Source organism: Anomaloglossus baeobatrachus, chromosome 10, assembly GCF_048569485.1.
Source record: "Anomaloglossus baeobatrachus isolate aAnoBae1 chromosome 10, aAnoBae1.hap1, whole genome shotgun sequence".
NCBI lineage: Eukaryota > Metazoa > Chordata > Amphibia > Anura > Aromobatidae > Anomaloglossus > Anomaloglossus baeobatrachus.
In genome coordinates this window covers 44,316,057-44,333,347 of record NC_134362.1, presented here as the reverse complement: position 1 = coordinate 44,333,347, position 17,291 = coordinate 44,316,057, and the positions used below count along the sequence as shown (strand labels likewise).

Genomic DNA, 17,291 nt, shown 5'->3' with positions numbered 1-17,291 from the left:
ACATGAGGTACAGGTTGCAAAATAAGCCTGTGCCTTGGCACCCTTGCTTTTTGCGGACGACATGCTGTTGTCTCCTCTTAGAGCAATCAGTGAGGGTATATAGCCAAAAGCAAATAGTGCTGCCGTACAGAGAAAATGTATACAATATAAGCATATAAATATACACTTCGGCACCCAGGGGGGCCAGCACCTAGTAACAGGTGCGGCTTACCGACCGCCCTCAGCGGTTGTGTGACCACCAGATTCCCTGCCTGGGCCTCCCAGAGCTGTGGAGCTCGGTGTTGTCTCCCCTCTGAAGTTCTCCAGCGTCAGAAGTGCTGATAGAAATGGCTGCCAGCGTTCTGAGAGGAGGAGGGAGCCGTGGGCGTGCCTCAGAAAGTGCGGAAATCTGGTGCCCCGCAGTGCTCAGTGAGGGGGGAGGAGGATACCTCAGTATGCTCCAGCCCTCACTGCTGACATGCAGTCTAGCGTCCCGCCCTCACCCCTGACTGGCAGGCCCGGGGGCGGGAGTTTGCGGTACTAGGCCGCAAAAGCCGGGGACTAAATTTATTAGCGCGGCCGGCAAACAAGCGCGGTCGGCGCGGTAGTCCCGGCGACGCAAAACACCCGGCAGGTGCTGCAGCGTCCATTACACAGGCGCTCTATGCGCCGTCCCCAAGGGGACACAGAGTACCTCAGAGGAGCAGGGCCTGTCCCTGACGATACCCGGTCTCCTGTCCAGCAGATTCTCCCAGGGGCTGCGGAGGGAGCACGGTCCCAGTGCATGGTGACCGGTTAGGATCCCACTTCACCCAGAGCCCCTCAGGGATGGGGAAGGAAAACAGCATGTGGCTCCAGCCTTTGTACCCGCAATGGGTACCTCAACCTTAACAGCACCGCCGACCAGAGTGGGGTGAGAAGGGAGCATGCCGGGGGCCCTGTTATGGGCCCTCTTTTCTTCCATCCGATATAGTAAGCAGCTGCTGCTGACTAAATTGTGGAGCTTGCGTGCATGTCTGCCTCCTTCGCACAAAGCATAAAAACTGAGGAGCCCGTGATGCACGGGGGGGTGTATAGGCAGAGGGGAGGGGTTTACACTTTTAAGTGTAATACTTTGTGTGGCCTCCGGAGGCAGAAGCTATACACCCAATTGTCTGGGTCTCCCAATGGAGCGACAAAGAAATTTTTTTTTTTTAGTGAAAACATTGGCTGGAAGGGCTGAAAAGAAGGGAATTTTGTTTACTTACCGTAAATTCCTTTTCTTCTAGCTCCAATTGGGAGACCCAGACAATTGGGTGTATAGCTTCTGCCTCCGGAGGCCACACAAAGTATTACACTTAAAAGTGTAAAGCCCCTCCCCTTCTGCCTATACACCCTCCCGTGCATCACGGGCTCCTCAGTTTTAGTGCAAAAGCAAGAAGGAGGAAAGCTAATAAACTGGTTAAAGTAAATTCAATCCGAAGAATTATCGGAGAACTGAAACCATTCAACATGAACAACATGTGTACACGAAAAAACAACAGCCCGTAGGGAACAGGGCGGGTGCTGGGTCTCCCAATTGGAGCTAGAAGAAAAGGAATTTACGGCAAGTAAACAAAATTCCCTTCTTCTTTGTCGCTCTATTGGGAGACCCAGACAATTGGGACGTCCAAAAGCAGTCCCTGGGTGGGTAAAATAATACCTCGTAATAGAGCCATAAAACGGCCCTTTCCTACAGGTGGGCAACCGCCGCCTGAAGGACTAGTCTACCTAGGCTGGCATCCGCCGAAGCATAGGTATGCACCTGATAGTGTTTGGTGAAAGTGTGCAGGCTCGACCAGGTAGCCGCCTGGCACACCTGCTGAGCCGTATCCTGTGCCGCAAAGCCCAGGACGCACCCACGGCTCTGGTAGAATGGGCCTTCAGCCCTGAGGGAACTGGAAGACCAGAAGAACGGTAGGCTTCGAGAATTGTTTCCTTGATCCACCGAGCCAGGGTGGATTTGGAAGCCTGTGATCCCTTACGCTGCCCAGCGACAAGGACAAAGAGTGCATCCGAGCGGCGCAGAGGCGCCGTACGGGAAATGTAGATTCTGAGAGCTCTCACCAGATCTAACAAATGCAAATCCCTTTCACATTGATGAACTGGATGAGGACAAAAAGAAGGTAAGGAGATATCCTGATTGAGATGAAAGGTGGATACCACCTTCGGAAAAAAATTCCGGAACCGGGCGCAGTACCACCTTGTCCTGGTGAAACACCAGGAAAGGAGCCTTGCATGATAGCGCTGCTAGCTCAGACACTCTCCGAAGTGATGTGACCGCAACTAGGAAGACCACTTTCTGCGAAAGGCGAGAAGAGAGATATCCTTCAAAGGTTCGAAAGGTGGCTTCTGAAGGGCCATCAGAACCCTGTTTAGATCCCACGGTTCTAACGGCCGCCTGTAAGGAGGGACTATGTGGCAAACCCCCTGCAGGAACGTGCGTACCTGAGGAAGCCTGGCTAGGCGCTTCTGAAAGAACACAGAGAGCGCTGAGACTTGTCCCTTAAGGGAGCCGAGCGACAAACCTTTTTCCAATCCGGATTGAAGGAAGGAAAGAAAAGAGGGCAAGGCAAATGGCCAGGGAGAAACTCCCTGATCAGAGCACCAATACAAGAATATCTTCCACGCCCTGTGGTAGATCTTGGCAGACGTTGGTTTCCTGGCCTGTCCCATAGTGGCAATGACCTCTTGAGATAACCCTGAGGACGCTAGGATCCAGGACTCAATGGCCACACAGTCAGGTTGAGGGCCGCAGAATTCAGATGGAAAAAACGGCCCTTGGGACAGTAAGTCTGGTCGGTCTGGTAGTGCCCACGGTTGGCCCACCGTGAGATGCCACAGATCCGGGTACCACGACCTCCTCGGCCATTCTGGAGCGACGAGAATGGCGCGGCGGCATCTGACCTGATCTTGCGTAACACTCTGGGCAACAGTGCCAGAGGTGGGAACACATAAGGAAGTTAAAACTGCGACCAATCCTGAACTAAGGCGTCTGCCGCCAGAGCTCTGTGCTCGTGAGACCGTGCCAAGAATGCCCGGACCTTGTTGTTGTGCCGGGACGCCATTAGGTCGACGTCCGGCCTCCCCCAGCAGCAACAGATCTCCTGAAACACGTCCGGGTGAAAGGACCATTCCCCTGCGTCCATGCCCTGGCGACTGAGAAAGACTACTTCCCCGTTTTCTGCGCCCGGGATGTGGACTGTGGATATGGTGGAGGCCGTGGCTTCCACCCACATCAAAATCCGCCGGACTTCCTGGAAGGCTTGCCGATTGCGTGTTCCGCCTTGGTGGTTGATGTAAGCCACCGCTGTGGAGTTGTCCGAATGAATTCGGATCTTGCTTGCCTTCCAGCCACTGCTGGAAAGCTTTTAGGGCAAGATACACTGCCCTGATCTCCAGAACATTGATCTGAAGAGAGGACTCTTGCTGAGTCCACGTACCCTGAGCCCTGTGGTGGAGACAAACTGCTTCCCACCCTGACAGACTCGCGTCCGTCGTGACCCCCGCCCAGGATGGGGGTAGGAAGGATTTCCCCTTCGACAATGAAGTGGGAAGAAGCCACCACCGAAGGGAATCTTTGGCTGCCTGAGAGAGGGAGACGTTCCTGTCGAGGGACGTCGACTTCCTGTCCCATTTGCGTAGGATGTCCCATTGAAGAGGACGCAGGTGAACTGCGCGAAAGGGACTGCCTCCATTGCTGCCACCATCTTCCCCAGGAAGTGCATGAGGCGCTTCAGGGTGTGTGACTGACCTTGAAGGAGAGATTGCAACCCTGTCTGCAGTGACCGCTGTTTGTTCAGCGGAAGCATCACCATCGCTGAGAGGGTATGAAACTCCATGCCAAGATATGTCAGCGATTGGGCTGGTGTCAGATTTGACTTTGGAAAATTGATGATCCACCCGAAACACTGGAGAGTCTCCAGAGTAGCGTTGAGGCTGTGTTGGCATGCCTCCTGAGAGGGTGCCTTGACAAACAGATCGTCTAAGCAAGGGATCACCGAGTGTCCCTGAGAGTGGAGGACCGCTACTACCGTTGCCATGACCTTGGTGCAAACCCGTGGGGCTGTCGCCAGGCCGAAAGGCAGTGCCACGAACTGAAGGTGTTCGTCCCCTATGGCGAAACGCAGGAAGCGCTGATGCTCTGGTTCAATCTGCACGTGGAGATAAGCATCTTTGATATCGATCGATGCCAGGAAATCCCCTTGGAACATTGAGGCGATGACGGAGCGGAGGGATTCCATCCGGAACCGCCTGTTTTTTACGTGTTTGTTGAGCAGTTTTAGGTCCAGGACTGGACGGAAAGACTCGTCCTTCTTTGGAACCACAAACAAGTTGGAGTAAAAACCGTGACCCGGTTGCTGAAAAGGAACCGGAACCACCACTCCTTCTGCCTTCAGAGTGCCCGCCGCCTGCATGAGAGCATCGGCTCTCTCGGGAGGCGGGGATGTTCTGAAGAATCTAATCGGAGGACGAGAGCTGAACTCTATCCTGTAACCGTGAGACAGAATGTCTCTCACCCAACGGTCTTTTACCTGTGGCAGCCAGGAGTCGCAAAAGCGGGAGAGCCTGCCACCGACCGAGGATGCGGCGTGAGGAGGCCGAAAGTCATGAGGAAGCCGCCTCGGTAGCGGTACCTCCGGCGGTCTTTTTAGGACGTGACTTAGACCGCCATGAATCGGAGTTCCTCTGATCCTTCCGAGGTCTTTTGGACGAGGAGAATTGGGACCTGCCCGCGCCCCGAAAGGACCGAAACCTCGACTGTCCCCTCCTCTGTTGGGGTATGTTCGGTTTAGCCTGGGGTAAGGATGTGTCCTTTCCCTTGGATTGTTTGATGATTTCATCCAATCGCTCACCAAACAAGCGGTCGCCAGAAAATGGCAAACTGGTCAAGCACTTTTTGGAAGCAGAATCTGCCTTCCATTCCCGCAGCCACAAGGCCCTGCGTATTGCCACCGAAGTGGCGGACGCAACCGCCGTCCGGCTCGCAGAGTCCAGGACAGTATTAATGGCGTAGGACGCAAATGCCGACGTCTGAGAGGTTAAAGACGCCACTTGCGGCGCAGACGTACGTGTGACTGCGTCAATTTGCGCTTGACCCGCTGAGATCGCTTGGAGTGCCCATACGGCTGCGAATGCTGGAGCAAAAGACGCGCCGATAGCTTCATAGATGGATTTCAACCGGAGCTCCATCTGTCTGTCAGTGGCATCTTTGAGTGAAGCCCCATCTTCCACTGCAACTATGGATCTAGCCGCCAGTCTGGAGATTGGGGGATCCACCTTGGGACACTGAGCCCAGCCCTTGACGTCAGAGGGGAAGGGTAACGTGTATCCTTAAGGCGCTTGGAAAAAAGCTTATGGACAAGCTCGGTGTTTCTGGACTGCCTCCCTGAAGTCAGAGTGGTCCAGAAACGTACTCAATGTACGCTTGGGGTACCTGAAACGGAATCTCTCCTGCTGAAAAGCTGACTCCTCAGCCGTTGGGGCTGAGGGAGAAATATCCAACATTTGATTAATGGACGCTATAAGATCATTCACTATGGCGTCACCATCAGGTGTATCCAGGGTGAGAGCGGCCTCAGGATCAGAATCCTGATCAGCTACCTCCGCTTCATCATACAGAGAGTTGCTGAGACCCTGAACAATGTGATGATGTCCAGGGAAGCTCCCAGCGAGCTCGCTTAGGAGGTCTGGGACTGCGGTCCGTGTCAGAGCCTTCACCCTGGGACCTATGAGACACCCCGGGAGCACATTGTTGGTCCAACGGGGGGGACCAGGGTGCAAGATTCAACAGTGCCCATGGTCTGAGATACCGGTCTGGACTGCAAGGTTTCGAGCACCCCAGCCATAGTCTCAGAAAGTCTATCAGCAAAAACTGCCAACTCCGTCCCCGTCACCTGGACAGTGTTAACAGGTGGGTCTCCCTGGGCCACCATTAGCAGAGGCTCCGGCTTAGTAAGTGCTACAGGGGCCGTGCATTGCACACAATGAGGGTCTGTGGAACCTGCCGGTAGTATATCCGTACATGCGGTACAGGCAGCATAGTAAACCTGTGCTTTGGCACCCTTGCTTTTCGGGGACAACATGCTGTTATCTCCTCTGAGCAATCTAGCCAAAAATCAATAGTGCGACCGTACAGTGCAATGTATAGCATACAAGTATATAAATATATATGTACACTTCGGCACTAGTGGGGTCAGCACCTCAGGTGCTGCTTATGTGATCACCAGAATCCCTGTCTGGGACCCCCAGAGCTTGTCTCCCCTCTCCAGCAACAGAAAAGCTGACAGGAATGGCTGCCGGCGTCCTGTGGAGAGGAGAGGGCCGTGGGCGTGCCCTAGAAAGTGCGGGAATCCAGCGTCCCCACTGTGCTCAGTGAGAGGGGTGGAGTATGCAAAGCATGCTCCAGCTCTCAGCGCTGACGTCCTGTGCCGCGTCACGCCCTTCCCCTGACTGGCAGGCCTGTGGGCGGGAAACAGTGAGACTAGGCCGCAAAAGCCGGGGACTAAAGTGATAAGCGCGGCCGGCGTATAAGCGCGGTCGGCGCGGAAGTCCCCGGCGCACTAACAGTCCCAGCCGCGCCGCAGTGTAAAAATGGCAGCGGCGGTCAGCGCGGCAGTCCCCAGTAAACTAACACACCCAGCTACGCTGCAGTGTGTAATGGCACAAGCGCGGTCAGTGCCGCCGTCCCCGGTGCACTAACACACCCAGCAGTGCTGCAGTGTGTCTGTGCGCGGTCCCCACGGGGACACAGAGTACCTCAAAGTAGCAGGGCCTTGTCCCTGACGATACTCGGCTCCTTGTCCAGCAGAATCCCCAGGGGCTGTGGATGGAGCACGGTCTCAGTGCCTGGAGACCGATTAGGATCCCACTTCACCCAGAGCCCTAAGGGGGATGGGGAAGGAAAACAGCATGTGGGCTCCAGCCTCCGTACCCGCAATGGGTACCTCAACCTTAACACCGCCGACAAGAGTGGGGTGAGAAGGGAGCATGCTGGGGGCCCTTTAGTATGGGCCCTCTTTTCTTCCATCCGACATAGTCAGCAGCTGCTGCTGACTAAACAGTGGAGCTATGCGTGCATGTGTGCCTCCTTCGCACAAAGCATTAGAACTGAGGAGCCCGTGATGCACGGGAGGGTGTATAGGCAGAAGGGGAGGGGCTTTACACTTTTAAGTGTAATACTTTGTGTGGCCTCCGGAGGCAGAAGCTATACACCCAATTGTCTGGGTCTCCCAATGGAGCGACAAAGAAAACGTAAGAAAAACAATGCACCAACAATTGACACGCTGCTTCTTTTATCTGCACCCAAAACTGCATTGACTTTGTTGGCATATAGATAGACATGCAAATTTTGGCAACATTCTGCACAATAAACTGCACCAAATCTACATAAAAAAAAACCTCAGTGTGCACACAGCCTTAGGTCTGCTCATTATGCAGCATAGAGCCGCATAGCTTGGATTTTTTTAATATTATTTAATCATTCCCAAACCTATTAAAGGGAACCTGTCACTCACAGACTGACTGAAAGTTTGCAGCCAGGGATGTTTTTTTATGGAAACATAGCGGCATATCACAGAAAACAGTTTGAAAAGCCATCGATTATAGGAAGAGACAAGGCTAGTCCGATGACATCTCCATCCAGCACTCCAAAAGGTCTCTACCATACGTGCAAATAACCCTTTAATCAACTGGAGCAGGACATAATCATCATACTAGTCATCGGACTAGTAACGTCTTGACTCCCTTTATAGTCCATGGCTGTCCCCAAAATGCCACTGTGTTTCATTCAGAGTAGCAGCATTAATGAATTAACACAAGCAGCAATATTCCATAAATACTTTTGCATGAAGCTGTTCTGAGCCTTAAGCCACTATTAAATATAAAAACGTCCTCCTGTTCTGCAGCGGTGGCTACATTTACTAGTGAGCTATAAAACTAGAGCCAAATATCTGGCATTGACTATGCAAATATCCTAAAGGAAAGTTAGTTGCACATTACTAAACAAAAGACATAATGAAGAAAAGAAAAGTCAAAATACAGTATTTTAGTCAACTATTCTATCTGCGAAAAGAGGACAAAGGGCTTTTAAAATTCTGTGTCACTTTCAGGCTATGTGCTCACAGCGCGTTTTTCGGGTGCGTTTTTGAGCTGAAAACTGCATGACTTTGCTTCCCCAGCAAAGCTTATGAGTTTTCATTTTCGCTGTCCGCACACAACTTTTTTTTTTAGCTGCGTTTTTGAGCTGAAAAAAAAAATGGTCATATCAATTCTTTTCTGCGTTTTACTGCGTTTTCCACCCATGCAATGCATTGGAAAAAAACGCAGCAAAACGCAGAGATCAAAAATGCACCGAAACACATGTATTTTTGCCACAGGTGTGTTTTTGTGTTTTTAGCAGCCAAAAACATTGCATCTTTGTAGTCACAAAAAATGGCAAGGTGCGCACATAGCCTAAGCTTTCAAAAGTTTAAAGGAAAAATATCCTTCCTTCACACATGCTGATAATGTAATGTACAGAAGAAACACCGTATTATAATGTTATAAAAAATATCTGACTAACTATGAAATTGAAAAAGAAAAAAAAATTCCTATAGTTACCATTTATAAACCAAATGGTGGCCATGGTCAGATCAAAGAAACTCTGAGGTTCCGGCTCAACTTTAACCAGGACCGCGGTGAAAATAAAGAGGGACAAGATGGCAAACATGCTGCCGGCTATCCGCACTCTTTCTGGGATCCTAGGAGAAATATAAAACAAGTTATGACTTTATATCAGAACTAGACCATCACTCCCCACAAAATAAATGTACTGTCAAACTATGTTTCGAAATGAGCTAGAGATAAAAAAAGAAAACATAAAATATTCTATAGAATTGAAGTTCCCTTTTATCAGTCCTGGAATAGTCCCAGAAAGCGGAGCATAAACATGGCAAGAAATTGCTATAGCTGCCAAATTTCTGAGCGATAGAGATATGTGTCCATCTATTCTCCGTCATGGTGAAATTCATAATGTGCATGATGTGGACACATGAATACTCAAGCACAAGGCTTTGTACATAGTGTATCTGTATTTTGCAAGAGGTGTGATGAATGAAATGACAGGTGTGTAGATTGGATGTTTTTTCAGATTTATTGCAACTGTTATTTTCCTTAAAATTCAGTTCTCATTTATCAAGTGCCTGGCAGCAAAAAAATAAATAAATTGTTTTTTGTTGCAAAAAGTAACCAGTAAGGGTGCGTGCCCACGATCGGTATTTGCAGCGTTTTGGATGCAGCATGCTATAGCTGCGTCCAAAACGCTGCGGTGTATAGTACAAGCACGGTGGACGAGATTTCTAGAAATCCCGTGCCTACGATGCTTCTTTTTCCTGCAGCAAACACTGACCTGTGGAGCGTCTTCCAGACGGCAGCATGTCAAGAGTTTGTTGCGGAATCGCATGCGTCCTCCATAGGGAGAACAAAAGCGAGAGACCACAGCGTACTGAACCCTGATCGTGGGTACAAGCAGCTGAGGTCTCCTGCATCTCCTACGGAGGAGACATGCTGCCCCGCCGGTCAGGACTTGCTGCATTCTAAATGCAGCGAGTCCTAATCGTGGGCACAGACCGTAAAGACTCCATTACACACAACGACGGATCTAACGATATATCGCCGGGGTCACGGATTCCGTGGCGCACATCCGGCATAGTTAGCGACGTCGTTGCGTGTGACAGCAAGGAACGACCATTACCGATGGAAAATACCCACCTTATCGTCCATCGTTGACACGTCGTTCCTTTTTAAAAAATCGTTGATTCTTGCAGGACGCAGGTTGTTCGGCGTTCCCGAGGCAGCACACATCGTAACGCGTGACACCCTGGGAACGATGAACAACACCTTACCTGCGGCCGCCAGCAATGAGGAAGGAAGTAGGTGGGCGGGATGTTCCGGACGATTCTATTGGGCAGCCGCTTAGTGACGCCGCTATGACGCCGCAAGAACCGCCCCCTTAGAAAGGAGAAACAGCGACGTCACTAGGCAGGTAAGTCCGTGTGATGGCGCCTAACGATTTTGTGCGCCACGGGCAGCGATTTGCCCGTGATGCACAAACGACGGGGGCGGGTGCTTTCACCAGCGATATCGCTAGCGATATCACTGCATGTAACACCCTTAAGTCATCCTTTTTTTTTTGCTGTTGTAATGAAAAGACTAGAATTGTTTCAGTTCCTAGTTATATTTTTAGGATGCCCGCTAGATTAGGAAATTGTCTGCTCAAACAAGTTTTGTAAAAAAAAACAAACAACTTTCACTGACAAGAGACACCAAGCTCTCACCATTGGTAGAGAAAGGAGTTTAGCAGTGTGCAAAGCAGGAGCGGCAGCTGGGCTAAGAGGGTCATCCAATTGTTGAAGTTAAACTCATCTTTGCATGTCGCCGTCTCATTGTTTGAAGATTCAAATGAAAGATTGTTCTTAGAGGAAACTTCTATCACCTGGGGCGGATCTCTACACAGGCAAGTCTGAAAATACTGAGAAAGGAAGGTGTATGTTAGAACAAGACACAAATCTGATTGATAATGAATATATTGTTGCCTATAAATATTGGTAACATCTTCTTTTCAGCACTGTAGGAGCGATCTAACATCAGTCAATATTGCAAACAGGATTCTCCATCTAAAAGTGATCATGAACCGTAGAGCCAATTCTCCCCGACCCCCTTCCCATACATATACATGTTTGGCTGAGCTTCCATATGGTTTTAACGGGAAGAGAGGAGTAGACACCTACAGCAATGTGCGCACGTTGCGTCGGAGTACCTGCAGTTTATTCTGCACGTTTTCCTTCCCTTGGTTTTTGACCAAATGGCTTTTGGCCATTTTTTAGCGCTAAAAACGCATGCGTATTTACCGCGTTTTTAGTGCGTTTTCAGCGCTTTTTACCTGCGTTTTCACCTGCGTTTCTGCAGATGCGTTTTGTAGATTAAGACACTGAGAAATAAAGTTGAAATAGTCAAAAAGAATGAAAAAAGAGAAAAAAAAAGTATAAAATTAACTTTTAATAAAACTATATGGAAAATTATCAATTTAAATGAAATAATAGTGGTTATGCACATTTTAACAGAAAGAAGGGAATTTTGTTTACTTACCGTAAATTCCTTTTCTTCTAGCTCCAATTGGGAGACCCAGACAATTGGGTGTATAGCTATTGCCTCTGGAGGCCACACAAAGTATTACACTTAAAAGTGTAAGGCCCCTCCCCTTCTGGCTATACACCCCCAGTGGGATCACTGGCTCACCAGTTTTAGTGCCAAAGCAAGAAGGAGGAAAGCCAATAACTGGTTTAAAGACCAATTCAATCCGAGGAAACATCGGAGAACTGAACCATACCACATGAACAACATGTGTACCCGAAAAAACAGAAAAACCCCGAGAAAACAGGGCGGGTGCTGGGTCTCCCAATTGGAGCTAGAAGAAAAGGAATTTACGGTAAGTAAACAAAATTCCCTTCTTCTTTGTCGCTCCATTGGGAGACCCAGACAATTGGGATGTCCAAAAGCAATCCCTGGGTGGGTAAAAGAATACCTCATGATAGGGCCGTCAAACGGCCCTCTCCTACAGGTGGCCAACCGCCGCCTGAATGACTTATCTACCTAGGCTGGCGTCTGCCGAAGCGTAGGTATGCATCTGATAATGCTTGGTAAAAGTAAGTAGACTCGACCAGGTGGGTGCCTGACACACCTGCTGAGCCGTAGCCTGGTGCCGTAATGCCCAGGATGCACCCACGGCTCTGGTAGAATGGGCCTTCGGCCTTGAGAGAACCAGAAGCCCAGTAGAACTGTAGGTTTCAAGAATTGGTTCCTCGAGCCCCCGAGCAAGGGTGGATCTGGAAGCTTGCGACTGTTTACGCCGACCAGCGACAAGGACAAAGAGTGCATCCGGGTGGCGCAGGAGCGCCATGCGGGAAGTAGAACCTGAGTGCTCTCACCAGAACCAACAGATGCAAATCTTTCTGAAATTGATGGACTGGACGAGGACACAAAGAAGGTGAGGTGATATCCTGATTGATATGAAAATGGGATACCACCTTAGGGAGAAATTCCGGAACCGGACGCAGAACTACCCTGTCCTGGTGAAGGACCAGGAAGGGAGTTTGTATGAGAGCGTTGCTAGCTCGGAAACTCTCCTAAGAGACGAGACCGTTACTAGAAGGCCACTTCCCGTGAAAAACGGGAAGGGAGACATCCTTCAAAGGCTCGAAAGGCGGCATCTGGAGAGCAATTAGAACCTTGTTCAGATCTCAGGGCTCTAACGGCCGCTTGTACGGAGTGCTGAGAAGACAAACTCCCCGTAGGAACGTGCGTACCTGAGGAAGTCGTCGTTTCTGAAAAAATACAGATAGCGCTGAGACTTGTCCCTAAAGGGAACTGAGCGACAACCCATTTTCCTACCTAGATTGCAGGAAGGAAGGAAACATAGACGATGCAACCGGCCAGGGAGAAACACCCTGCGCCGAGCACCGAGATAAGAACATCTTCCACGTCCTGTGGTCAATCTTGGCGGACGTTGGTATGCTAGCCTGTCTCATGGTGGCAACCACGTCCTGAGGTAATCCTGACGACACTAGGTTCCAGGACTCAATGCTACACCATCCGGTTGAGGGCCGTAGAATTCAAATGGAAGAATGGCCCTTGAGACAGCCAGTCTGATTGGTCTGGTAGTGCCCCCGGTTAGCCTACCGTGAGGCACCACAGAACCGAGTACCACAACATCCTCGGCCAATTTGTAGCGACGAGGATGGCGCGGCCGCAGTCGGTCTTGATCTAGCGCAGTACTCTGGGCAACAATGCCAGAGGTGGCACCTAAGGTAGCTGGAACTGCGACCAATGCTGAACTAAGGCGTTTGCCGCCAGAGCTCGATGATTGTGAAACCGTGCCATGAAGCTGGCACATTGTTGTTGTGCCGTGACGCCATTAGATCGACGTCCGGCCTCTGTCAGCGGCGCCAGATCTCCTGAAACCCGACCGGGTGAGGAGACCATACTCTTTCGGCCACACCTCAGCGACTTAGGAAGTCAGCTTCCTAGTTTCCACACTTGGGATGTGAATTGTGGATATGGTGGATGCCGTGTCTTCCACCCACATCAGAACCTGCCGGACTTCCTGGAAGGCTTGCCGGTTGCGCGTTCTTCCTTGGTGGTTGATGTATGCCACCGCTGTGGAGCTGTCCGACTGAAGTCGGATATGCTTGCTTTCCAGCCGCTGTTGGAAGGATTGTAGGGCAAGATACACTGCTCTGTGTTCAAGAACATTGATCTGAAGAGTGGACTCTTGCTGAGTCCACGTACCCTGAGCGCTGTAGTGGAGAAAAACTGCTCCCCACCCTGATAGACTCGCGTCTGTCGTAACTATCGCCCAGGACGGGGATAGGAAGGACCTTCTTTTTTGACCAAGAGGTGAGAAGAAGCCACCACCGTAGAGATTCCTTGGCCGCCTGAGAAAGAACGACGACTCTGTTGAGGGACGTCGACTCCTCGTCCCATTGGCGGAGAATGTCCCATTGTAGTGGACGCAGTAAAACTGCGCGAAAGGAACTGCCTCCATTGCTACCATCTTACGTAGGAAGTGCATGAGGCGTCTCAATGTGTGCGACTGGTTCTTAAAGAAGAGCTTGCAGCCCGTAGTGAATGCTGTTTGTCTAGCGGCAGCTTCACTATCGCTGAGAGAGTAAGAAACTCTATGCCTAGATATGTTATCGATAGGGTCGGGGTCGGATCTGACTTTAAAAAGTTGATGATCCACCCAAAACTCTAGAGAGTCTCCAGCGCAACGTTCGGGCAGTGTTGGCATGTTTCCTAAGAGAGTGCCTTGACAAGTAGATCGTCTAAATACGGGACCACAGAGTGACCCTGAGAGTGCAGGACTGTGACTACTGCTGCCCTGACCTTGGCGAAGACCAGTTGACTGTCGCTAGCCGGAAGGTAGAGCTACGAACAGAGGGTGTTCGTCTCCTATAACGAAGCGTAGAGACGCTAGTGCTCTGGATCAATCGGCACGTGTGGATAAGCATCCTTGATGCCTAATGATGCTAGGAAATATCCTTGGGACCTTGAGGCGATGACATGGCGGAGGGATTCCATCCGGAACCGCCTGGTGTCCACGAGCTTGCTGAGCATTTTTAGATCCAGAACGGGACGGAACGGCCCGTTGTTATAGGTACCGCAAAGAATTTGGGGTAAAAACCGTGACCTTGTTCCTGAAGAGGAACGGGGGTCATCACTCTTTCTGCCTATAGAGTGCACCCTGTTTGCAGAAGAGCAGCGGCCCGGCCGGGAGGTGGAGAAATTCTGAAGAATCGAGTTGGAGGACGAGAAGTGAGCTCTATCCTGTACCCGTGAGACAGAATGTCTCACACTCAATGGTCATTGACCTATGGCAGCTAAATATCGCCAAGGCGGGAGAGCCTGCTACCGACCGAGGCCGCAAGTCATGAGGAAGCCGCCTTGGAAGCGGGTTTTCAGACTGTCGCTTTTTTGGGCGAGACTGAGCCCGCTAAGAATCTTAGCTCCTCTGATCCTTTTGAGTCCACATTGGACGAGGAAAAAATGGGACCTGCCCGAGCCTCGAAAAGGCCGAAAACCCCGACTGCCTCTTGCTCTGTTGGGGTTTGTTGTGTCCGGGCTGAGGAAAGGATGAATCCTTACCCCTGGACTGTTTGATGGTTACATCCAACGCTCACCAAACAGTCGGTCAGCAGAAAAAGGCAACTGGTTAGGCAACCTTTTTTGGAAGCAGAATCTGCCTTCCATTCACTTAACGAGCAGACCAGGCTCTGCTTAAAAACACGGAGTAGCGGAGGCTACCGCCGCACGGTTCGCAGAGTCCAGGACAACCTGAATCGCGTAAGAAACAAATGCAGACATTTGAGAGGTTAAGGATGCCACCTGCGGCACAGATGTACGTGTAACCGTGTCAATCTGTGTAAGACAAGCTGAAATAGCTTGGAGTGCCCCAAGGGAGAGAATGCCGGAGCCAACGGTGCGCCGACAGCCTCATAGATGGCTGTCGACCAGAGATCCATCTGTCTGTCAGTGGCATCTTTGAGTTTGCAGTTCCATCTCCCACTGCAACTATGGATCTAGCTACAAGCCTGGAGATTGGAGGATGCCGCTCGGGACATTGGGTCCAGTCCTTGACCAAGTCAGGGGACAGGGATAACGTGTATCCTAAGCCGTTTGGAGAAGCGCATATCTGGATAAGCGTGGTGTTCCTGGACTGCCTCTCTGAAGGCAGAGTGGTCCAGAAAAATACGTGAAGCTGACTCCTCCACTGGAGGAGCTGTGAGAAATAACCCACATTCTATAGATGGACGCTATAAGATTATTTACTATGGCGTCACAATCAGGTGTATCCAGATTGAGAGCGGTCTCAGGATCAGAATCCTGAGCCGCTACTTCCGCCTCATTACACAGCGAGTCCTTCTGTTAGGACCCTGATGAAACCGAGGCCGCTCATAGCGAGCCCACTTAGGCTGTCTGGGACTGACGTCCGTGCAGAGCCGTGACTCTGGGATGCGTGTGACATTCCCGGAGCTGTTAGTTATTCACACTGAGGGGGGCCATGGATCAATGATTCAACAGTGCCCATATTGTGAGAGACATGTCCGGACTGCTAGGCTTCTAGTATCATAGCCATAGTCTCAGAAAAACTGTCAGTAAATACTGCAGACACCGTCCTCATCCCCTGGCCATTAGTGCATACAGTGGGAGTCTATGTACCTGCCGGCTGTATAGCCGTACATGCTGTACCAGCTGTATAGAAAAACATGTGGTTCTGCACCTTTGTTTTACACAGAGAATATGCTGATAACTCCTCCGCATAATCCAGGAGGGTATATACAACGTGCGACCAAACAGTGCAATGTATATAGTACAAGCATATCTATAAGTGCACTTCTGCACTAGTGGGGTTAGCACCACAGGTGCTGCTTAACGCCTGTTGCAGCGATTGTGTGACTATCAGAATGCCAGGGTCTTCCACACTTGTCTCTGTATCGTACAGAAACTGACACTAATGGCTGCCGGTGTCCTTGTAGAGAAGGAAGCCGTGGGCGTGCCTGAGAAAGTGCGGGAATCCGGTTTCACAGTGCACACAGTGAGAGGGGTGGAGTATGCAAAACATACTCCAGCTCTCAGCTCTGCTCTATGCAGCGTCACGCCCCTACCCTGACTGTCAGGGCTGTGGGCGGTAACGAAGGGAGACTAGGCCCAGAAGCCGGGGACTCGAGTTAACAGCGCGGCCGCCGTAAAAGCGCGGGCCGCGCTGAAGTCCCCGGCGCACCACAAGTGCCAGCCGCGCCGCAGTTCCAGCGGCCGGCGCGACCGATTCATAGAAGTGGCCAGCGTCCCGCCCCTCTCCTGACTGGCAGGTCTGGGGGCGGGAACGAACGGAAGCAGGCCGCAAAAGCCGGGGACTCTAGTTATCAGCGCGGCCGCCGTAAAAGCGCGGGCCGCGCTGAAGTCCCCGGCGCACCACAAGTGCCAGCCGCGCCGCTGCCAGCGGCCGGCGCGACCGATTCCTGGAAGTGGCCAGCGTCCCGCCCCTCTCCTGACTGGCAGGTCTGGGGGCGGGAACGAACGGAAGCAGGCCGCAAAAGCCGGGGACTCTAGTTATCAGCGCGGCCGCCGTAAAAGCGCAGGCCGCGCTGAAGTCCCCGGCGCACTACAAGTGCCAGCCGCGCCGCAGTCCCAGCGGCCGGCGCGACCAATTCCCATAAGTGAGCCTGCTTCAGCAAAGCTGAATGAGGCCATGGCACAGGCGCCGCAGCGCTGATGTCCCCCGGCGCACTACAACACCCAGCATGCTGCGGTGTGAGCGCCAAATGCACGGGGACACAGAGTACCTTGAGGAAGCAGGGCCATGTCCCTGATGTACTCCGCTCCATCCAGCATCTTCTCCAGGGGCTGTAGATGGAGCACGGTCTCAGTGCCTGGAGACCGGTAAATCCCACTTCACCCAGAGCCCTGTAAAAAGGGATGGGGAAGGAATCAGCATGTGGGCTCCTGCCGCCGTACCCGCAATGGGTACCTCAACCTTACAAACACCTCCGACATACAGTGGGGTGAGAAGGGAGCATGCTGGGGACACTATATGTGTCCTCTTTTCTTCCATCCGACATAGTCAGCAGCTGCTGCTGACTAAAAAGTGGAGCTATGCGTGGATGTGTTGCCTCCTTCGCACAAAGCACAAAACTGGTGAGCCAGTGATCCCACTGGGGGTGTATAGCCAGAAGGGGAGGGGCCTTACACTTTTAAGT

General features: G+C 51.4%; 1 protein-coding gene across 3 annotated transcripts in view; it reads right to left on the bottom strand.

Annotated features, from left to right (window-relative positions):
* Positions 1-17,291, bottom strand: part of SLC29A2 (solute carrier family 29 member 2) — a 99,837-nt gene that overhangs the window by 52,691 nt on the left and 29,855 nt on the right. For all 3 annotated transcript variants that reach the window (XM_075326433.1, XM_075326431.1, XM_075326432.1), the window contains 2 exons: positions 10,314-10,507; positions 8,599-8,738 (listed from right to left, as the gene is read on the bottom strand). In XM_075326433.1, coding sequence (XP_075182548.1) covers positions 8,599-8,738; positions 10,314-10,507 — 334 coding nt within the window. The remainder of the gene's footprint in view (positions 1-8,598; positions 8,739-10,313; positions 10,508-17,291) is intronic.